The sequence below is a fragment of the Aythya marila genome (genome assembly GCF_965140915.1).
Source record: "Aythya marila genome assembly, chromosome: 18".
In the NCBI taxonomy this organism is placed as follows: Eukaryota; Metazoa; Chordata; class Aves; order Anseriformes; family Anatidae; genus Aythya; species Aythya marila.
The window spans coordinates 11,713,153-11,737,841 of NC_139059.1; the positions used below are offsets into that span (position 1 = coordinate 11,713,153).

Genomic DNA, 24,689 nt, shown 5'->3' on the forward strand with positions numbered 1-24,689 from the left:
GTGAAATTATACCCTGCCAGCTGCTGGACTGATCTAGCCTCATTGTGCATGTGGAAGCATAGTAGCACAAGCTGTTGCAACAAGCCCCTTGCTGATGTTCTTCAGTAAGACTGAAGTGTGAAATAGGTCTTTGCACTTGGAATTCCTTCTTGAGAAAGTTAAAGTTCTTGGTGATGGACAGTAGAGCACTGACCTCACCTGCAGAGTCAGTCAGGATAAGAGTGGTTTCTCCTGATGGTTCCTTAAGCCTAGAGAATAAAACACCCTATGCTAATATCCCCATGGACCTGCTATGCAGAGTGACTGAAAAATCTAACTTTCAAGGCAGGTAAATGCAAGGTGTAGGGAGGATGGTAACCATCTTACTTGAGATACCAAATGCTTTCTAGACCATCTGCATGATGCTGGTACATATGACATGAGACACAAAAGGTCTTAAACCTTTCTGAACAGCAGTTGGCGATGAAGTAGGAATATTCTAGGGTATCTAAAATGACCCTATTCACCTATGATTAGGATACTGAATTCTTCCTTCACTCCTTAACAACATTTAAGCTCTTGTCAAGCACCTATCTCAGAGAGATAGGAAGGTTACAACTATACTTGTAGTGAAGTTCATTGATCATCAATAAGGAATTTAATGCAAACAGATTTACAGATATCCTCACTAATACATAGAAGGAAAAGATCTGCAAGTTGCGAACTGAAAAACAACTAGTGGCATCCAACTATACTGCAGAAGAAACTCTCAGTGAGTTTTTGACTCAAATTCATTGAGTCAAAAACTCAATGAATTTGTTAAGACCCATGCTGTTGAAGTGCTACTGGCTAAACCAGGAATGTTGAGGCTGAAATCCTCAGGGTGAGAGTATGCAGCTCTCCAGCACATTGCTTGAAGGGTTTCCCACTCTTTGAAGAGTCACAGACTCAATACAATTTTGAAGACAATTAGGAAAGAGGGATGTCAGATGACTATTAGCATTCTGTGTGGTACCTATCATGGATGCTGACTATTAAATTCAATCCAAAGACCTCTTTGCTTTCCTACATCAGACTACGAGAAGTTACAGACTGACGTGAAAAGGGCAGATGAATACACATGTGTTTTTTAGAGAGTTGAATTTCTTAGGAGCATCAGATTTCCTCTCTAAGGGAACAATATCTGCTTTAGCAAGACTGCTGGCTGAAGAGAGGATTGCGGGGTATGATACTTTTAAGGAGAAATCAGGAAATCAAAGGCATTTTGACTGTCATTATTACCACTAATAGTTTCGCATTTGCTTTGGGGATATGAGGTTTGCTTGCCTAAACAAAAGCTCTTCCTAGGCCATTAGGGACTACTTTCTGACCATGTTGTATTTCAAGAAGAATTTTAGTCACAAACATCTACGAAGTCTTGGGGAAGGCATTGTAAACTGTTACTGTTTGAACGTGTTTATGTTCTACCCTACTTCCATGTAAGAAACAAACAATAAAACCACCCCATATTTATAGTTCTTGTGCAAACAAAAAAGCTTGACATAGCTCTAAAAATATCCAGCCAAACTTTAGAATGTGGATTCTCTTACCTTTTCACAAAAGTATAAAAGAAATTGAAATTTTATGTTCTGGTTATTTTTGAGCTGTAAGAGTACCACTATTTTGACTGAAAGAAATGAATTAAACTTGCTGAAACAAAATATGCACTTAAAAGCTCAGAAAGACAAAAGCTTATTCTACTCAAGCTAAATAAGAAAAGGAAAAGCAGTGTTTTCAGCTGAGTGAACACATGGATAGTCCAGCCCTAGAAGAGTAACTAATGAAAAAGAAGATGGTTTAGAATGGCATAATTATGATAAATTATAGCATTTGATTGAATAAAATATAATAACACTGACCATAATGAAACTTCACTCGAAGTCTTGACTGCATTTTTCTGTGCATTTTAAAGCACAAACAGAAATGTAGCTCATGCACTGAGTAATACAATCTGCTACGTGCACCTGTATATGCACACATTCCAGATGGTGGAGCAATATAAACTATTTGAGAGGCAGTGGCATAAGAGGCATTGTAAAAATGTCAGATCATAGACTACCAGGACAGAGAAGGAGAAAAAAAGTCCTAATGGAGTGAAAGACCTTTAGTTTCTCCTGGAACAAGCATATTGCTTTTGCATATGTTCACAAAGTTTAGACTCGCCTAGTTACCTTTAATACATAATTCACACCTACAACTTTCAGAACTAGCATCACATAAATTTTGAATTTTATAGAAAGAAAGAAAGAAACAAACAAACACCTCTATGAGATTTCCCTTTACTTCTGCACTTTATTCTTGCTCCTAAGGAACAACAGCCATAAACAATCTAGTAACTAATATTGACCTTAACGAATTCTAGAAGTTGCATTGATTATAAAAAGACTCTAGTGCATGTGTAATGCCTGTATGATGGTGCTCGTTGCTGGCTTTGCATTTCTGCTCTTTACTCAGTGCTAGTTATACTGCTTCCATCACCGCTGGCAATATCAGGGTTAGATCTCCTGAAGCAAGAAATTTCAATTAAATGAAGTGTTGACTCTGACTCTTGCAGAGTTCAGAGACAACTCATTCAATCAAGACCCCTTTATAGTAAACCATTTTGCCGAACTCATATCCATAATAAATAAATCTAAACATATTCCTGAATTACTCCTGTTCCCTAGAAAACACCGACCCAACGTTGCCTGATAAGCAAGAGCATTACAGAGCCAGTGAAGAAGCACCCCTACCTGACTGCGTAGGTCATGCGGTCAGGACGGATAGCTCTCATTATGCACAGGCGCTGCAGAGCTGACTTGTTCTTCCATTCCTGGGGAAACTTCTCCTTTTCAGGACACTCAGATTCAACAAACTTCTTCCACCGTTTTGCAGAACCCTCAATATCCCGATCCAAGTTTCTGAATTCTTCCATAGATGAGAGAGCCTAGAAAATTCAAGGAAGGTCTTCAGAAAAACAGTCCTATATGTCCTTGAACTTGAACTGTTTTTCTAACACTACTGGCTGCTCATGCTTTCCTCTATCAGAAAGGCCATAGTTGGAGCCTGGGAACCACAACCAGAACCCCACAAAGATCAGATTTTGTCCTTTCTCCTTTTCCCTGCTCTGTTGTCAGCACATTGTCACAGTAACAGATATCAACATGGGTGATTTGCAAGGCCACAGCAAAGGGGGACTGGGGACAGTTTCATACTTGTGGAAGGTACATGCTCTGAGGGGTTTTTTACCACCTGCATCTTCTGAACTGAAGCACGTCTCAAGGCTGCCCACAGAGTGTCAGCTCTAAAATCATGCTGCACCTAACACAGATTCCCTGAGGCTTCCACCCACATAACTGCGAGGACCTTCTCCTGCCAATGAAGCCACAACTGCATCCAGGTCTTCTCCCCTGCAGCGCAGGCACGGTGACATGGGAGTTTGGAAGGGACAACACAGGAAAATCTGGCGTCATCCACAATGCAGCTTTCCATAACCCAAAGTGAGAGGAAATCTGCTCTCCTTGTTTCAAAACCAGAACTCAACAATCTCAGGTAGCCAGCACGTGGTACTATGAGTTATCCCAGAAATGAGTGATTTGAATGTGGGCTGGAAACCGTGAGCCCACCTCTGACAGGAGAGCACACTGCTGGCATTCCCATGAGCTGCAAGTCTGTAAATAGTCTCCCTGCTGCTTCAACAGAAGGCATTGCGCAGCAAAACCACAACTGATGGTAAAACCTGCCTTTGGGTCTGGGGTGCTGTCTGCATAGCTTGGTGCATGCACTGTGAGAAACTACAAAACTGGGACTTCGCCATGCAGCTGAGCAACCACAGACCCACAAATCTCATTAAATGCAAACTGTAAATCCAAGAATTATAGAATTGTTTAGGTTGGAAAAGACCTCTAAGATACAGCCCAATGGGCAGGTGATGCCTTTGTATAGACATGCTTTGTATAAACACATGTAAACTACTGTGCCAGTGTAAGATCACTGGGTTCTTCATGTCCCAAATACAAAGTCTAGCTTCTTGGTGCTACAGGCCTGTAGCAGAAACAGGTAGCTGAGGAACATCCGGAGGTGATGTACAGCTGAGCAATGAAGTGCCTAAATGATAATTACAATGAAAATGTAGCTAGAGTTTTTTCTTTTTTTTTAATGTTCCTGCCACTGTAAAGAAGTGGTGTCTATAAATATTACGCAGAGAAGTAAAGAATCCAAATTATCTTTCATACAAGTGGTAGCAAAACATATTGCACTACTTGTAAGGTTCTTTTGGATTTCAAGCAAAATTCTCGCTGAAACAAACATCTTCAGCATATTTTGCATAATCTAAAGCTGCAAGCAGTTGAACATGAAGAGGAAAAGACAAGTGGTGTATAAAAGACAGTGAATGAGCTATTTGCTATAGAAACAGAAGGACATGCTCAGAGCAAAGCAGAAACTTCTTGATGGGCAGAGGTGTTCCGCACCATTAATGCTCCAGCTCACATCCCATACAGCTCTGCTACAGAAAGCAGTCAAGAAAGCGCCTTGAAAAATGCTGGTGTCATACCTTGTTCAGATCAACTGAAAAAATACACATTTTTCAAAGGGCTTTGAAAGTCAAGCAAATGCCTTGACAGAACCGCTGAGAGATTGCCTTGGATATGATGCTGTTGCAAATAAGGCAGAAGACACTGCAGGCCACTCTGCTGGAATGGAAGGAAAGCCATACTGTCCCTCTGGAAAGGCTTCCCAATGAGAGTAGGAGAGCAGGGTTAAACTTTGGTCTTTCTAACAGACTGAGTTTACTTAGAACCATGCTTCAACCTGGAGAGTGAACCAGGGGAAAAAGCACATCAAATAGGCTCCTTATAATGAATGAGTTCATGCTTTCAGCAGTGAGAACACCAGTAGATGATGGAGAGAAAGAGGTCACAAGGTTGATCCCCGTCAGTGCCACTGACACAGAACATTTGCTGAATATTACACTCATAGCATGACAGATGCAATGGTTGGAAAAATCTTCAGGAGGTTTCCAGTCTAATCTCATGCTGGGAGCCATGGTACCAAAATGCTGAACTCTAAAATGGAGCCTCCTCAGCCCCTCTGGGTGTTCTGTTATAGAGCTGCACTACCCTCTTGGCAAAGATTATGTCAAATCTGAACCACCCTAGCTGCAATCTGTGACAGTTGAAACTTTTATTACATTCACTGCAACTAACAAGGAGAGCTTGGCTCAGTCATCCCTCAGCTGTCCTAACAGAAGCTGTAGGCTGCTATGATGCTGCTGCATGGTTGTCTTCTTCAACCTATACAAGACACTCTATCTTTCTTCACAGGTCAAGTGCTCAAGGACCAGAGTCAGAGCTATAGGCACAGATTTACTTGTAGATATCTCTATACATGCTTCTGGAACAAGTCAAGCCTTGACCAAAGTCATCATTTCATCGGTAACTCTACAAAAAAAAGATGAGAGCAGAGCACATGCAATACCACTCAATAGCTGCAGAATGGACTGACTTCGTCTCCATGCCAAACTGCCAGGGACACTGAGAACTGTGTGAAGAAGGGTGTGAGCAAAGTAGTGACTCAACAGATGTTGCTTCCAAGAGTGGATTATTTGTGATGTGGAGAAATTTCAGCAGCAGAAGCCATTGCTCTAAAATCAGAGCCACATCTTGCTTTCTGTGGAAAACTGGAAACCAGTACACAGAACATGAGAAACTGAAATTCACTGGAGCAACACCATACATTCTGATCTGCCAAGTGTCTTGTCCTTGCAGTGATAAATATATTTGATGCACCTCTCCTACCTGCGCACAAAACAGTAGTAAATGCTGAATTCAGTGGATTCATCAGTGCAAGTGCTTATATAAAACATTTTAACATTGTTGACTTTTGAAGTGAGTTACTTAAAATATCACTTCAGAACTTTGGCTGCTGCTGCTGCTTCGAGAATTCTCTTAGTGATGTTAACAAGGGAGACTCTGAAAAACTGCTTTCTTCTTACAGAATGACAGACATGTAATCAGAGATGATAGTCTCCCTCTCTCCCTGAACAACATGTTGCAGAATTAAGAAAGCTCTAATTGCAAGTATAAAGTCTCTATTATATAAATTAACACTAAAATTTTCATTAGTCAACAATTTTAATTGCATTTATTAGGACTGATGGTATTAATAAGATATGTTACTATTTAAAAGCTGCAGCAGTGAAAGCTATCTCAATCAGTAATCTTTCTGTGAATATTAATTGCTTTTCAATACCTGCTGAGATATTTTCCAAGAATCTTAGACCAACAATAATATATCACTGTTTCCAAGCAGCAGGAGGTAAAGCAGGAACATAGATAGGGACAGATCAACCTGTGTAGTAAGGCTATTTTTGTCAACATAATGAAGAATAAATTTGTCAATTAAAGTTGTCATGGAAATGAAGAGAGACAAAAAACATTGACCAAAATAAAATATGAGCAAAAGGACTGGAGGGCTCTAGTTCTCGTCTATGCAACCCACATTATAATCATCTCTGATGGCTGGAAACAGGAGGGTCTTTGGTTTATATCACAAAATAAGACTTTGCCAGCAAAACAGGGCTTCTCACACTATGTCAAAGCACGGATTGTTGTTCTCTCTGAGTGATTTTTCATTCACTGAATCACAGACAATTTGCTTTATCACTTCAGTTTGCTTTGACAGTTTCTCCTCTAAGTCAGAACCAACTTTAAATTGGAGCTGAAATGTCAGCAGTTCCATGAAGTTCACAAACTCACAAATGTAAACCCACTCTTTTCCCCCAAGCTTGTAGGGAATACAGTGAGTATCAGCCATCATCTTGGAGAAGGAAACCCTAGTTACCACAGCACAAGAGTTGCTGATGTGCACTCCTTGAGAGAATCAACCAGAGGCCAAAAGGAAAAGGGAAAGAGCCTGAAGACAAGGACATGACAATGTCTCAGAAGGACAAGGAGAGGTCCTAGGCAGATGGGCACAATGAGATGAGGTACTCATCTCACCCTCACTGCTTGCTGCCTCCAGAGGCTGAATCTCCAGTGGAAAGAACAGCTTCTTAGGCCTGGTATCATTGCTGCCACATGCAATTTATCTTCTATTGCCAGATATACAGCAACAAGCTTTTGTAAATCTATTAGAGAAAGCACATATACTCTTATCACAAAAAGACAGTTCTTCTAAGGACACTACACAGTCGAAACTGGTCCCAAGTTTAGACACTGCTTCATAACATTTTATTTAATCTAAATCAAAAAGAGATTATCTCTTTGTTTTCTTCCCACTGGCACTAAAAGAAAACATTTTAAAGACTTTATTATATATATACTATTTCCATAATTTAAAATATCCTACCCCAGCATCATCTAGCTCTATTCTTAACAGCTCTGGGGCAAGCCTAGCCAAAGCAGCTCCTCATTACCATGCTCTGCTCCACCATAACTAACATGGAAAGTAATACTTTGCTAAGTAATACAGATGCTAGGTTAGGTTTGCTATCCAGGTTAGGAGTGCTTCCAAAATGAGAATTAGGATTAGATTCAAAGCCTACTAACGCTGCAGTAATTTAAAGCATTCTAGCTGGGCAGCTGTCCCCACAGCTTGGCTGCGCATGTTGGAGCTATGTTCCAGCAACCTGCCTGGGAGACACAGTGCTCCCAGGGAGGAACAGGGAAGTCCCATCACAACTCAGCATCCTAGGCTATCTGTCTGTACATGGCATTGTATAGTTTGGAGAAGTTTATGTGTGAAATTTGCAATGGGGTTAAAGCAGAGTGGCTGCATGAATGTATGACACTTGGAAACAACTTCATTTGTTTTCAATACATCCTCTGAAGGTCTTCCGTTGTCCACCCACACTGTAAATTATGCTTATATAAGTAAATATTCATAATTTCTTTTCTTCATTTCCTGTGGGTGGCTCACATCTCCTTAGGAATACCAGCATCCTCACAGCTGGAGAAAGAGAGCTCCTGGAAGAAGTCAAACCTGCATCTGGCTCAAACTGATAGATTGGATCATTCAGGAAGGAGACATATAGGCAGATGAATTACTCCATCTGAATACTACTGTTAACTAGGAGAATTAATGTAGAAAATGATGGATTATTTCCATCTTTCCAAGACTAGGTTTTTGCTTGTATTATTCATTCACTGAAGGTGTTGTTCTCTGTTTAGCTACACTACCTGCATTATTCAACTCATGAGGAAATCTCTTCTGAAGGTAAAAATAAAGACATGATGGTTTTGTCAAACTTCAATCACAAGCTATCTATGCCAGTCCTTCACTGTCCTCTGTCACACATTTTCCAAATGTCCAGTGGGAATTTTTGAGCAGTACTTTGAGATGTCTCTTGCTCTATCTTCGACTTATTTATAAAACTGATTGCTCTCTTCCCTTCAGAGAAGCCTTTTTGAAGATTGTACCCTCAGTCTTCAGGCCGTCAGACATAACTCCTCCTTTTCTCCTCCTCAATCTCTCCTCACAGTCATGTTCTCATGACACTTCTCACTGCTTGCCTCTGTTTCCAGAATCTACACATCCTTCGGGAAATGCAATATGCAAAGATCAAACCAGACTTGTCCAGGGCAGAGGCCTGGACAACTCTGAGTGAAGTGGTGAGTGTGTCCCCACGACTCTGTTGGACTATATTCATTGCACAAGGGCGTTCCTATTCAGGTACTGGTGATAGTGAGGTGCACTGTGGTGCACACAGTGGGGATGGTTCTCAGATCATCAGTGCCTCCGCAGAAGGCCATCTTATTATGTTCTTCTTGGTGTTACCAGCAGGGTTCCAGAGATGGCTCTAGAGATGTCAGAGGTCAGCTGAACTATGCCTCAGACACTTAGTGCCTCAACACTGCCACGCAAAGGAAACAGTTATGAGCTGTACCATGTTACAGAAATAAGGAGCTCAAACAGAACCTTTACAGAAGATGTAGATTTAAACAGATGAACTTATAAAGAGGAGCCATATCCCAGCCATCTCCCTTCATTGCCCTTCTAAACACATCTTACATACCTAGGCACAATATTTTGGGTCCAAAGTGGGATGACTGCTTGCACTCCCTTCATTGTTAGCAGAGCTCTGCTCTCTGCAGCCACTTTTGGGACCACAGCTTACTCGAATCTTTTCAGGAGTGCACTGCAACTGATTTTTTTTCCTATCTTTCAAGCAAAGCAATATGACATTAAAAATACACAATGTCTAAATATATATATATATATAATATTTTTATATATATAAATATATATATATATATATGATATCTAAAAGATATCTTTTCCATTCCATTTAGAGGGAGCAAGGAATTTACCATTCAAAATGACCAACTAACGGCAGGCTCCAAGTCATGGCAGGGTGCACTGCAATTGAAGGACATGGCCATAGAGACATCCAGAAAAACTCAATTTCCACTCTGCAATCAAACCAACAAAGTACGTCTTTAAATATTTGATGAGATCAAAATCTCTGCTGTATCTCAGATAAATATCACATGATTAGCCAGCAGGTTAAAAAAGAAAAGGAAACAAAAGACAGAAGGATCTCAAGTAGTATTCTGAGATGCTGTGAATATTTCTCTGAGACTTGACTGCTGGTGAGGACAGATGAATGTCCTTAAGAAACTTACAGATGAGAGCAGATAAATGCACATTGGAGTGTCATAATCAATGTTTTCTATCAAAGATGCACTAAAAGGCTGTACATCTAAAGAACTGAGTTAACTGAGTTAATGGAAGAGATTTAATTAAGACTATGATTCTCTAGCATAATAATAATTTTGAATGTACACAGAAAGCTGTGAGCTGCAAGTCTTTCATATCTGACCAGCCTGATCAAAGGACCTTGCTTATGTGAAAAGAACACAATATATGCAGCAGTCTGTATCACAATGAATCTTTGACGAGAATGAAAAATTTCAGGGTCTGAAAACTGTATAAAGTGAATGTTGGAAGAGCATTTTCTGTTCTTTTGTCAGGAAAATCCAGTTTTCTTAAATGTAAAATATACGATATGGCATTTTTTCTCATAAGCCACACACAAAATCTTATCATCCACATTCTGCAAAAATATAAATATGGAGTTAATACACTACTTTGTCTACTGCTGTTCTCCTCCTCGAAAGCTGAATTCAGTATTTAGAGCTCATTATTCAACATCACGTTATTAAACAATGCCTTTTCAGTAGCGTTTTCATATCTACATAATGAAAATTCTTCCTCTTCAGAAAAAGAGGGGGGAAATGATTGGGATGAAGAAGTAATCCAAGTTGGCCAGGTGTATTCTTGCTGTTTATTAACTAGCTTCACTTATCCTATGGGACACATCTGCATTCAGCAATGAGAACGCACTGCAGAAAATATCACAAAGAAAATCAGACTTGGGAAATGTTCATTTATGTAATAGAGATCCAGTGCTGCCTCTATCCAGCCTGAGGGAACAGGCTGTCAAGGCAGGAGCCAAATGCACACACAGTTAATCACAGGCAATGGTTCTACAGGAGGCACAAGGCCATGGGGTCAATGTGGACATGGCTCCACAGGAAGGGAGCACAAAGGGAGCTGGAGCATGGGAGAAGTTTGCAGCACAGAGCATTGGGAGACACAGAGAAATCCATTCACCAACACTGAGCTAGTCTCAGTGGCCTGAGACCCACCCCAATCTCCTAAAAAGGGCTAGTTGCAGCCAAGGCAACCACAAAAGCAAGGGCCACATTGACACACAGAACCTGATGATGCCATTTCTGTATCCATGCTCAGAGCAGAACCATGGCATGAGCTGACTGCCTTCTGGACAGATGAAGAGCAGCTCTACATGCTGCTCTGGGTTGAAGGGACCCCAGTGCATCATTTCAGACAATCCTCATCTCCTATACAGGTAACAATACCTTCAGCTTCAGGTTGTACACAGAGGAAATTGAGTTTCCCTCCGTGGAAATCTTCAAAAGCCACCTGAACATGGTTCTGGGCAGCCTGGTCTAGGTGGCCCTGCCTGTGCAGGGAGTTGGACCAGATGACCTCCAGAGGTCCCTTCCATCCTCATCATTCCGTGATTCCATGATCTTTTGGCACTGGAGATTTTCCAACAAAGGAAGGGAGAAAAAATGGGGAAAAACCTACAAAGGACCACCTCTACACTGATTCTGTTTTAAGTTCAATCTTAAAAAAAAAAAAAAAGGGGGGGGGGGGGGAAGAAAAAGTGGTCCCTTGCACACATTTCTGGCCTGATGCCCTATGCAGTTCAAGCAGTAGCAGCATTGTATCGTTGTGGTCTAAGGTGTGACTATACATTTACACATAAAAGTGACCAACAGTCAGAAGAAACAGACAAGCATGCACGCAGAGAAGAAAACTTCTTCAGAAGTACCAACAGAAACCACAACTTTCAAGCTAAGAACAGGGAACACAGCAGGTGAAGCAATTATATTGAGTTGTAATAAAGGAAATTGAAAAAAGAGAGAAAACCTCAGTAAAAGAATACTTCTGACTTCTCAAGGGATCACTATTAAATACCCACAATAGTGGTAACTGAAACAACCAACACTATGGAACACGTAAGTCAAGGACTCAGGAAAGGTACTAGATTTACTCAGTGGCGTAGTTTTCTCCCTATCCTGCTCTTAACTAACCCTTCCACAAGCCAGAGGCAGTATTTGCACCGAGGCTGGCAGCTGTGTCCTCTGCTAACCTCTCCCCTTACTCCAGAGCTAACAAATGTGCCTCCACAAGGGCTCCACAGGAATTATCTTCTCCCATAAAGGCTGACTAAGGAACTGAATTGAGTTAAGCTCAGAGCAGCTTTTTCTCAACCTGTACTAAGTTTGAATTCAGTTCCTGTGCCAGGCTTAAGAAAGCACTAAAAAGCTTGTAACTTACCTATTTTTCCAAGAATATCAGCAGATCTAATAAAAAATATTACCTTTCCCTAAAAACTGAGCCCTTCTAGACAGGTACATGGATTTCTTCATTCAGTAGTAAATATTGAGCTTCCCTGGCACAAATGTTATAGCACACAGCTCTGGGAAACTTTTTGCTGAACTTAAAAGAAGCTGGAAGATAAAACCATAAATGTGTGTCAACTGAGCAAGTATCATGAGCTGAAAACAGCTGCACAACTGCAGAGCACTATTAGCCTGTATATATTATTAATCAAACAACAATAAGAAATAATCTGCTAAGTTACACAAGGCTGTTTGTATGCCGAGAGTCCTCAACATTTAATGAGGTTTTCTTTGAGGTTAATGTGCCCAAAATTGGAGGCACAGAATGGGCCACAAATATCAATATTCATTTCTTTTGGCACAGCTATCTTGGCCTGATACCTCTGGCAAATGCAGTGTTTTGTGCAGGAGCATTTTCAATGTTCCTCTGAAAAAATTATACAGAATGCTAAATTCCACTTCAAATTTGAAATATGAATCTGAAATGTATTTTGCTCAAGCTTTGTTGAAGAAACAATTTATTACAGCACTTAATCTTTCTGATAAAAGAAAAGGAGATTTTAGCCTGCTAATAAGCTGTATAGAAGCCATGACTAATTAACCTAATTATAGCAGTCTGTGACAAAATGTGATTGTACTAAAACTATGCCTCAAGTAGCTGGAGTTGCCAAAAACTCAAAGGCTAATAAAACAACACACATTAATAGAACATAAACACTAATAAAGTTGACATCAGCTGTATTATTTATAGTAGAATCAATATTGCAAACAATCATCACAAAAGACAATCTGAAGAGTATTCAGTAGCCGATAATGAAGAATTCATTATCCAGAAATCCTGAAATATGTTAAGTTAGGGCAGATTATTGACCAGTGGCTGCAGCTCCTCGAGATGTGCAGTTCACGGGGACAGCAGATGCACAGTGAGGTTAGAGACATCTCATTCTTGGAGCCCTCCTGGACGCATTCACATCCTGCCATCTTACAGCTCAGCATAAGGGTGCACAGAGCAGCTTCTTCTTGGTATTGCGCAGTTTCCATCTCAATCACAAACCCCAAGAGACTCAAAAGGAGAGAGGAAGCTGAGTGGGAAGGGCTTACCTCAAAGAAAACCAGTTACTGCAATTCAGCTTCAGGCGGCAGTCCACTTCTATGCTCCCTCTACATTTCTACGTGTCTCACAATAATTCTCCAGCAATCCCCATACACATAGCGACTGAGTGATAGCTACCCAACACCACATCAATTTCGGATGGATGGGCGAAAGATAGTGAGTGCAGGCTGCTGCTGGCAATAAAGCTGGGGCATGCAGCTGATGGAAAAGAAGACAACCTTGTGCAGTTATGCACTGACACTGTTTGAGCTCTGATGAGTATGAGCTCCTTACCACTGGTCTCATGGCCAGCTCAGACACAGTATGCTGTGCACTTCAATGCTCTTTCTCCTGGATATGTCAAATACACAAGAATGGCAAGAATTAAGTCTGAAGAATGAATGATAGGGAGTTGATGTTCCTTCTGGTGTTTATAAGCCTGAGCTGACTGTACCAACATCATCACAGTAGTGAGGCAGTTGCAGCAATCATGATGGAGCACAGGGGTACATGAAAGGCCGTTATACCCACGTGTGGAATGGAGCTGGCTGGCACAGAAAGCATCATCTCACGAAGCAGAAAACTCACTGCAAATAGAGAAGGTGTCTGCATGGAGAGTGTTTCACCTTCAGGCAGGGTTGATAAAGGCATCCTTGTGCACTACGAGTATAATGTTTTCTATGATGCACCAAAGGATCTCCAAAAGGAGAATCAGAGCCTGATACCTGTGCAATATATGGTGGAAGTAAGTTCACCTTCCAGAAGAAGCTTGTAAGACTGAAGTAGAAAGAAGCTTTGCAGTGCAGAACCCTTTCAGTCAGTAAAGAATTCCAGCTCAGAAGGACTTGAGGAACTGAAATGCAGAGTTCATGATTTATATCCCCATGCTAAACATGAGCAGGGACAGAGCAGAGTTTAGAAAGCCTGACATTTCAAACAATAACATGTATGTGCAGGTACGATCTATAAACACCACACAGTCCAAAGAAAAAATACGCTATTGCTAAGCATGGGCTTAGTGGCTGAGCTTCCCTAATTATGTGTGTTAACCTTAAGTGTTCATTTAATTTGTCTTCAAAGGGATAACAAAAAGAAAGCTGCTGCTGTCTAAACAGCAAAGCACCAATAGTAAACAAAAGGTGATTAAAGAAAAGGGCGTAGATTTTTATTTTTTTTTAAATCCTCCATTATTATGGAAATACATCTTTGAGAGGATGAACGGGGCTAGTTAGTTTAGCAAGAAGTTACAAATTTATTTTATGGCTGAAAATGTGATAGTGACATTTTCAGGATGAGCTAGGTTGCTTCTGTTTGCAGAATGAGGAAGAGGCTCCACCTTCACTGCTGGTGAAGAGGTAGAGATGGTAATTCCTGGTCAGAGCAGAGATGTTTGGCATGAATATTTCCTCACCATCATTTGAAATCTCTGTGGGTGACCTGGACTAGCAGCATCAACTCCATTTGATTTCCGAACTGTTGCCTGAACTTAGAGTTCTGTCTCTGGGTTACCTTAAAAGAAGGTGTTTGCCAAGCAAAGCACAGCCGAGCATAGCCTTGACTAGGACATGTGGCACCACAAGCCAGGACTTCTGCAAAACTCTGGTTAGCCACCAGAAGTTGTATGAACAGGAAAATAATATCAGAGATGTCTTGGACCTTAAGACCTTGTCTGGTCATCCTCCAGGAACTAGACACACTCTCAGTGTGTTAGAAGGGAAAGGAAGGGAAATGCCAATGTCCCAGAAGAAATTTTAAGAACTATTCTGATGAAACCAGGATGTCTTTCCTCCCCACTTCACAGAACCACAGAAATGTCCCATAAAAGCAGCATGTTATAAATAAAATTGATTCTTAAATCCCAGCAGGTGCCAGAGAATGATCAGCTGTCACAATAAAACAAAGGTACAATCTCAGGCAAGGTGTGAACAAACACGTGTAACTTGAAAAATATTCCTATCCCTTCCATAAAACAAATCATGCCCTGCTGAATCAGGTCCAAATCCAGCACAATTCACATCTGTTGAAAAACGGGTGCAAAGTTGGGGTAATGCACACCTCTCTAGGATGCTCTTCCTCAGCTCTCGCTCCAAAACACATGGCAGTTGTTAGACTGCCTCACTGCCACGATAGCATTTTTTGTAGGTCTATCACCTGGCACTGCTCTGTCCTAGGACATCTCTGCAGATGGTCATATATGCCTTTAAGTCTCACCTCCTCCAACATACAGTGAAGATGTCAATGTCCTTTACAATCTGTAACCACAACACCCAGAGGACATTCTCATTCCCATCTTACAGAGAGAAAAGCCTAAATCTCAATGGGAAAAATCACCTTCTCGGAGACACACATCAGGAGTAGAGTCACAAAGAGCCCACAAAATTGATCTTTTACCTTAAAGTATATTTTACCCAACTGTAGGTACCTACAGAACTCTCAATTTCTGTGGCATTTTTGTGCTGCTTCTTATACATAGTCAGAACTTTGCTCACCCAGTGCTATAAGGTCTGATCTGACGGCTGCTGAAAGGCCCTCAGAAGAGACACGGGATGCTGATTTCACACAGCTCAGATGAAAGGTACCTTGATTCCTCCCCAGGAGTAATTAGACAGGAACTCCACAGGGCTTGTGACCCTGGTCTGTGCTGGGTATCTTAGTAGGAAATCCAGTTCTAGTGCGTTGATTTCTTTACTCATCAGAAGTATCTGTAATTTCAAACAAACAAGATATCCTTGAGCAGTCAGGATACAAAGCAGTGACGTACTCTATCAGATTAGTTATTCAACTCAAGTAGCTGTCAAATGCTCAGCTAAAAAGTACACAGTGCCCAATATTAGAGGGGTGTGATGAAACAAACCCTACAGATGCTTTGGGTTTCCCCAAAAGAGAACCCAGAATAATCATAAAGACAGGCAACTTAAGAAGGTCAATATATAGGAAAACTACATGTATGTGGCAAAAGCTGTAGTTTAGGTTCACACTGCTGGCAGAGACACGGGTTGGAGGATGTGCTGCAGTCCCTGTACTTGATATCTGCAGCTAAATAACAGATAACTCCTGCAAGGAACCACAGCATGTATCCCTAGGGTAGCATCCCTTGCTACTAAGGTCTTGCCCATCTCTCACCATCTTGTTCAATTTTGAAAGTAACAGGAGACATACTCCAGTATGAGAGAGTGCTAACAGAAGCCTCACACTACGTGCACCAAGAGAATAAGCAGGTCCCTGAGATCTCAGACAACAGAGAGCTGGAGAGCATCTGGCCATTCAGCTACTCCCAGTGTTTTTAGCACCAATGGTGTCTCTGGGGAACACGTGGAGTAAGACTGCCAGAAAAATACTTGAGGTAATTCTGGAGAGCCCTGTGGGTTCATGATCCCAGCTGGAACTGCCATTCCAAGTGTACTGACAGACTGCCGAAATGCCAGAGACAAAGTCCAAAAATCCTGAACAGTTTCTGGGAGGAGAAAGAGCAGTGCTGGAATGGTGAGTTTCTCATTTCACTGTCACAAATGCTAGGCTGTACCTCATTATTGCCTACAAGGCAATGGCTTCAGAAGCATGCCTGGCATCTCCTCCACCAACGATGGTAATGAGCTACTCAGTTCAATAGCCAGCTACTTTTTTATACTGGAGAATCCTGGGTCTCATTATCTAACTGTAACTGTGAATGTTGGTTTTCCTGATGCGCTGAAGTGATTCCTTAACTATTTTCAAAGCATGATGTAGTGATGTGTGCTACTTATATAATATATATAATACTTATTATATAAGTATTATATATATAATGCTTATTAATAAATTATTTAAATTTATTCAAATATATTTGAAAACGTAGGTGTCTTTTGGTTCAGAATTAAGCCTGACTGTAAAAAATAAGTTGACCCTTAACACGCAGACAATTAATTAAATATACCATTAGTTCCATTCATATATATACATTTACCTTTTCTTTTACACACAGTATTTTGCTATGTAGAATTAAAAAAAAGATCATGGCAATCACTGGCAGACCTGTGCAGTATTTTGTGCAGCTCAAATTTGGTTCACGTCTGCATTCTACATGTCGAGGCATTTAAGTAGTCATTCACTGCACAAACTTAGTAACAACTTCATAACATAATGCCAAGAGCTGTTTACTGTCTGAATTTGATTTCAGCACACAGGTATACAAATGTCTCCTTGCTCAAATTGTAGACTAAAAATTATAGTATTACGCTAGACAAAAAAAAAAAAAAAATAGCAGCTATGTAACATGCATTTCTTTTGGCAAAAATAATCAGACTCAAAGACCAGCTTCCTTTTCTGTTCTTCAGGCTCTGCAAGCAGGTATGTCTCTCTCAAACAACCGTTTGTCAGTGTAATGCAAATCAAACACAGCATCTGTGACTGTTATCAGCAAGACAGGCAGAGAAGGAAATCAGTTCCACAACCCTTGTATTTGCTGCTTTGATGCTGGAGGCCATGGCTGTAACAGTGCAGGCCTTCTCCACATGCTGTTATCTTTGCCAGTAAAATAATTCATTGCATACAAATGGCATACAACAGTGGTGTTTACCTGGAATGTGACTTGAGCAGTGTAGGTCAATTTATCACACTCAAACAGCCCTCGGGTCGTGTACTGGAACACGGAGAAGGTAATGCTGTCAATGAGGTTCAGCACTCGCACTTTGAGGTTCTCATCTGGAGGTGCCCTCTCCATGGCTTTCTGGAACACAATCCTGAATGCCTAGGTGAGGAGACAGAAAGACCACAATGGCTTCCAGACGCTCTTTGTGTGGATTACCTGAAGTGCTGCAATAAGTGAAGCCAACTCAGACACTTGATCTCTGCAGCCCACCCACCCAGCAGTACAGTCCACAGCCTCAGGAGGCAGGTGAAACATCCACAGACCAGTCTCTGTGTCTGCTTGTAGGTGCTTTTTCGTGAACATACAGACAGACATTGATGACAAACCCCATGACACTGTGATTGCTTGGGCTTAATAAAGTAGTGTGGAGACAGGCAGACTGAATTAAGACACAATGAGTATAGAAAACATTTCTCAGACCAAGTACATTCTCTCAGAGTGATTACACACCCCACTTTCTCTACAAACATTGAGCCAAAGATACTGGTGTTCCCAGAGGGAAGCATACCTCTCATTTCAGAAACATTGTTGGAACTTAGAAAAAGCAATTCCCATACATACAAAAATGTCCAAGGAGTATTTTACTGCCTGGATTCAACTAAGGACTGGGTAAAAAGGGCAGGCAGGGCTTCACCATATGGAAGTGGGATTAATCAACCAGCAAATTCCCCTTGGGAGTGGGTGCATGCATCAACAAGGATGCTATTATATAAGATACTAAGGATTCTTGCAAAAACATTCTGATCTAAATTTATTTTTTAAAAATAACACAATAAATAAATAAAAAAAAAAAGACTTAAAAAAAAGACTTAAAAACTTCCAGAACAGACTGAAGAAAATCCATTTGCAAATTATCAGGCGACACTAGAGAAAAAAAAAAAAAAAAAGAAAAAGAAAAAGAAAAAGCCTATATCCTGATTAGCAATGCAAAGACTTGATACACTGGGACAAAGTTAATAGGAAATAACCAGGCCAATACAAATTAATAACACCAACCAGGCGAGTCACGGCTATGTTGACAGCATTATGTTTAGGGCTCTACAAAGGAAGAATGATGCCTCAACAAATTAAAGTAACATTGATACCTACTGCATTATTAAGTAACTGCAGAATGGATTTTCCTACTTACATTTCTTTAAAGTGTTAAAACATGCTGTGGAGTCACATATAAATCTCATGTTTGCTAATTTATAATGGGCTTTTAGCTGTGTTGTAAGTATTTTTAAAATCATCTCTGTGTATCTTTACACAATGCTTTATGATCTGTCATCAAAATTTATTAGATAAAAACATTTCACCAAATAATTATCTATGTATTTATACACATTACTAATGTTAACTGGAAAACATAAAACAAACAAAATACAGATGAGGTAGATTAAAGGTGAAACTTCAGACACTCCTGTATCTGCCATGTATATGTAGAAAATTAATCTTTCCAAGGGCACCCTTGCATGAAAGATACATACATTTTCCTGGGAAATGTATTTCAGCATATGAGTTGTAGATAATGAAAAGAAAAGCTTCTTTGTGGATGTGGCTCAAAATATTGTATTCTCTCAATTACTTTTTCCAGGTCACTTGGCAATGTAAGAAACCATTTAGAAGTAGTACTAGATTACAATGCCATCTCATTTAACCCTCCATTCCCCAAAATACCTTTCTCCTGTAACAAAAAATGTTTTCCATGCATTAAAACATTAAAAATGGAACTCTTCAATAAATACCCAGAAGCTCTGCTGGCCAGAACCATTTTTACTGCAGCAGGTCCTTAGAAGCTGTGCAGGTGCCAAGACAGCCCCACTGTCTTGGGCAGCACAAACAGGACACAGAAAGAGGGGTTCTGCCTAAGGAGCTTCCAGGATAAAGGAGATAGTTTGAGAGAAGCCTCCCTCCCCACCAGCCAAGGAGCAGAAAACAACTGATCAAGTGAAGCTCAGACATGAACCAAAGACAGGAGCTATGAATTCATCACTGGGCATATATTTCACTCTAAAGATCTTGCTCCTCCTTTGCAGCAAGCGGAGTCTCAGCCCACTCATACTTGCCATAAAGGGGAAAGCCAATATCTCAAAGCTAACCAAGAAACTTGGAAACACGACCATTCCCACAAAAGCTGCTGCCTTCCCACTAGGCTTTGCTGCCACACAGCGAGTAGGAAGTTCAGCCCCATCACTAGGACCAGTGATAATTACATTGCCATCAACTTGTCATGTTGGAAATCTTCTCCAGGTGTTCGAGCAGAAACAGCTCCAGGCTAGAACGTTCTCCAAAGGAGAGACACCATTTCCAGCTCTGTACGTAATGTGTCCATACACTACAGAGTGATACTTTGCTGAGCAGAGGATATTCTAGGTTAATAGGACAGAAAAAGAGAAAGAAAAAAAAAAAAGGCCTTTGGAGCACAGCCCCTTTGGCTATGTCTGTTCTCCATATATTTTAGGAGCACAGACAGGGCAAGAAGTGGCCTCTCTCCCAACATCATCCCCATTGGGTGTCCATACTGACACCACAGGCATGCCTGCAGTTAAGCCTGCCAGCTGTTAAGATGCCCAAAAATCCCATCTGGATTTCTAGTCTAAGATCCTTGTAGGAAAGGTTGGAGTCCTCCTCTTCTGTCTGATGACTGGATGACATTGTGAGAAGAGCAAGAACACAGCCCATGTGAGGGCTCCTCCAAACTGTAGCTAAGCATGCGTGTGGGCTCGCACTGACAGGTGGTGAGCATTCAGGTCACGTACATATTATCTATACCAACCATACACAGATACTAGCCCCAAGTCTGGGGTCACACCATGCTGTTGACTATCTTAAAGGTTTTGGCAACTGTACCATAGGAAGCTTTTAGGCTCCTTAGCCCCAGCTGTTTGAGCTCTTCTTGTCTCGGACAGATGGAAGTGGGCATGATTTGCCTTTTGTACAAAAGGTGGCAATAAATCCCTGGTGTTGTGGTTGCAGCAGGACAGGACTGTGTTTAGAGAGAGAATTGATGATTTAATACTGTGTCATTTGGAAAGTCAGGACTGTTTCAAGATCAAGATCTTGAATAATTGCTAAGGGTTGCAGCAATTCTCATTAACTTATGAAATACCTGCACAGACATTATGACCCTCATGACATCACAGATACAGAATTAAATGCAAATATAAAGCAAAGATTAACTGAGGGAGAAAGTGACTCCAAACGCTGTGCAAAATCTCTGTGCATAAATATATAAAATACACAGAAAAAAAAAAAAGTACTTTATTGGCTCTTTCCCAAGATGATCTTTTTCAAATCCATTGCTCATCTTGATCTGCCAGGACAAAAAGTCTGTGCATATGGAGGAGATAACAAATGGCTTGTAGAGTTCTACTTTGCAAAAAACTTGAATTTTTAGTAATAAAGGCTGTTAATGCACCTCTAAGTCAGACTGTGACTTTTCACTGTGACTATGACTTCAGTTCACTTGCTTACAAAGAAACCAAGGAAAAGAAAGAAAAGCTAATTAAGGCTGATCTAACCTGATCTCAATCTAACCACCTGAGGTGGAGATGACCAGCAAATGGAGAGTCAAATACAGATGCCAGCCCACACGCAATATGTAGCACAATCGTACCTTTTCCTTCAACACTCATGCTGCTCATCACTGGGTCTTGCAGGCTTACTGATAAAACACTATTTCTACCACCATGGGCAGAGATAAATGCGCTCTGCTCATCATTTGCAAGAATTATCAGACAAACTTTTCCCAGTAATTACTTAACACTCTTACAACATGTATTAATAATAATATAGGTAGACTTCTAAATATTTTTTTTTCATAAAACCAAAGGAGCAGAAGGAATTGGATTAGATTACCTTCTTATTCAAATTACCCTCATAGCTCAAATACCCTCAAGAGAAAACGTTTATGCTTGGTAAGAGAAGGAAGGAGCTCAGCTGCCTTCTGCTGCCATGGGAGCAGGGACAGTACCTTCAGAGAAAACTGGTACATGGGATGGATGGCATGGAGGTCATTCATGGTGAAGTACAACAGAGAGGCCCGTGCGGCTGCAGGCCTGTAGTGCTCCCTTGCCTCATTAATCTTGGCTTCCGTCACCTTTGACTCCTGGACCTGGAAGGAAAACACAGAGCAAAACTATGGTGAAAACATCCTTGCACATTGAGTGAACATGCAGATCAAGGGAAGGTTGTTATCTGCCACAAAGACACTAGGTCAAGAAGTGGGCAACTGGCATGTGGTCTCTGCTCTCCAGAGCATGGTGCATCAGGCTCGAGCCATTTGCTTCTAGCAACCACCTGGTATATTCTCCATTTATCTGCATTTATACTCACATTGTCCAGTCCTCTGCTTCCCCAAGCCCCCCCTCCAGAGTTCTCACTACAGTTCCTGTTCTTCACTAACTGGAATTATTTTCATCATCAATGAGCTTCTCCTGCTAATTGTCCCCTCCTGTGCAAATCATTAATAACACAGGGCTGAACAGACAGTGCTTCTCTTGAGATGATTTCCCCCAAGGCTGAGAACTGCTACAATTTAATGGCTATTTGCTGCCTTTCTTCTCCAGCATCTAATGCACCCCTGCCTGGATGGTCAGGTGTCAGCACAGCTGCTGTGATGGATATGGTGAAAATCCTTTTGGCAGATACATCACTCTTCTAACATCTCAGTCCTGTTCATTCTTTTAATCCACTTCAGCATCATAAAGTGACATCCTTGATTCTCTTGGGGATTATTTTAGGCTCAGACTACATACAGTCATAAGTGTCTTTCAGCGCTGATCCAACTAGCTCAGCGAACCATTCAGTGGGGATGTGGCAGAAAGGGGCTCAAGCATATGTGGTACAAACCTGCAGAGCACAACACAGCCCCCAGAGAAATGCACACTGCTGGGACTCTCTCTGCCATGATCTGAGCACAACAAACCTTCCCAATGAAGCTCTGACTGAGCCTTAACCTGTTATGTGCAACCAACACATGTTGGGATCTATGGGATTAGTCTGTTTGCACGTCCCTGAAAGCAATGATGGGCTGTAGAATCTCAAAAAAAAAAAAAAAAAAAAAAAAAAAAAGCATCTGCAAAGTTTGCAGCAACAAACACCTGCATGGGCCATGAACAGACCTAATGCACCCATACATGTCAGATGAGCTTTCCTCATCCCCATGCCCTCTCTGGTAGCACTTACATCTCTTCACTGTCTACACAGGGAGGCCAGGGTCTATCCTCGACTTAGCCAACTTTCAGTTGTACTACCCACAAAATGCTTACTAAATCTAATAGCATAAAAGCCAAAGGTGGGGAAGACAGTTGCTCTTCATAAACATAGTGGGGAGAATTGGTATAGGAAAGAAAATACTGGCTGAACATTATTTTGTGTAGACAAACCAAGAACAGAGTAGGGGTTGACTTGAGAAGCAGAGTTCTAACATTGTCCTGAGATTGCTTTCCATGTGGGTACCAAAATCATAAAAAACAAATCCAAAGTCCAACATCCATCCCCATCGCCACAGTGTTGGCAGTGACCAACATTTCAGCCTCATCTTGTTCAGAAGCTGAACCATCTCAAGAACACTTTCTTCAATAAGGAGATGCCAACCTTGCCATACCAAAACATCCCTTCAACATGCCCTTTGAGCATACCATCCTTAGGAAGCTGGATGCATATGATGTTCCATAAAGAGCTAGCAGAAATCATTCAATTTTTTCATGTGGAGGCAATTCCAGCCTGACCTGAGCACATGGGTAACCTATCCAGGCAGCAAGGACCCATGGGCTGGAGGACAAGTGCAGGCTGTGAAGATGAAAGGACTGGGGAGGGCAGCAGCTGAGGATGGTCTGACAGAAGTCCTATTGCAATCCTGTCATGACAACATTTCTCAAATTCCCTTAGCATCAGGGCAAAACCACCATTTAACTATCCCCATGTGGCCAGCAAGGTGACCCAGGTAAATGACAACACTGACAGTGCACAGCCATTGCAACAGCTGATTTACACCCTAAGGAACGGATGGGTATGAAATACTCAAGTTCTTGCAGATTTACTTGAGATCACAAGCTCTACAGACTCTAGTCCCCTGTCAGTACTAAAATGCAACCTAACTGAAGAAGTATGATGTATTCAGAATTATGCTGGAGCAGTTTAAAGCTGCCTTGCTACAGTGTGTAAATTTTATCATTTTTACATCAGGTATTGCCATTTTCTCTTGGTCTTAAATAGTCCATTTAACATACAAAAGCTCCAAAGAATTAAATAGCTTAAAGCTGGCCAGAATGGAGAGCACTTCAATTTATACCACTTTCTATTTACTACTCAGCAGAAGTCATACAGACCAGCATAGCAAAGAGGCTATGTTTCACCCACAAATCCTTAACGATAACATCATACACATTTTTCTCTGGGCTATCACTGTCTTTTTACCTTTTCTTCAATTTCTGCTGCTGTCTGTTTAGTGATCTCCAAGTTTTCCACCAGTGCTGTGTCTCCCAGGAAGTTCCCAGATGCCGATGACAGTCGAGAGAGCAGGTTGTCCTCTAATGTTTTCAAGGTGATTTTGAATCCATTCTGTTGCTTCGTGAGATCTGACTGCAAATAACCAGTGCAGAAAGTTTTAGCCACAAAACATGTAGTAAAGCAAGGATTAACCACCTTCACAGGGATAGGCTTCTAAGTAATCATTGCCACAGTCCAATATTGATTATTCCTGCTCTCTATGATTCTTGGGTATGGGGAGAGCTCTGAGGATCACTGCACACCTAATGTATCATTGATTCAGAGAAATCCTGAACAGCACAGAAAGCATCAGGAGAACTGAGCCCTTCCACTGGAAAAGTATTAAAGTGCTGGAAATGAAACAAGAGGAAAAGACATGCAGCCAATTCAGACATTCTCAAACACACATCCTGCATCTCTTTCTTAAAAGGACTTATTTATTAGGCATAATTCAGCCTGGATAGTCCCTATGGAGCAAGCCCACATACTAACATAGCTGCTACTCACCCCCCTGTGAAGCTCTGCATACCCCACTTCAAGTCAACACCGGTCCCAACGGCAG

The 24,689-nt window shown here is 41.2% G+C and overlaps 1 protein-coding gene across 8 annotated transcripts in view; it reads right to left on the minus strand.

Annotated features, from left to right (window-relative positions):
• Positions 1-24,689, minus strand: part of DNAH9 (dynein axonemal heavy chain 9) — a gene marked incomplete at its 5' end in the record, with an annotated part of 196,372 nt that overhangs the window by 46,143 nt on the left and 125,540 nt on the right. For all 8 annotated transcript variants that reach the window (XM_082775013.1, XM_082775014.1, XM_082775018.1 and 5 more), the window contains 5 exons: positions 2,751-2,944; positions 15,606-15,728; positions 17,582-17,752; positions 21,609-21,749; positions 24,056-24,220. In XM_082775013.1, coding sequence (XP_082631139.1) covers positions 2,751-2,944; positions 15,606-15,728; positions 17,582-17,752; positions 21,609-21,749; positions 24,056-24,220 — 794 coding nt within the window. The remainder of the gene's footprint in view (positions 1-2,750; positions 2,945-15,605; positions 15,729-17,581; positions 17,753-21,608; positions 21,750-24,055; positions 24,221-24,689) is intronic.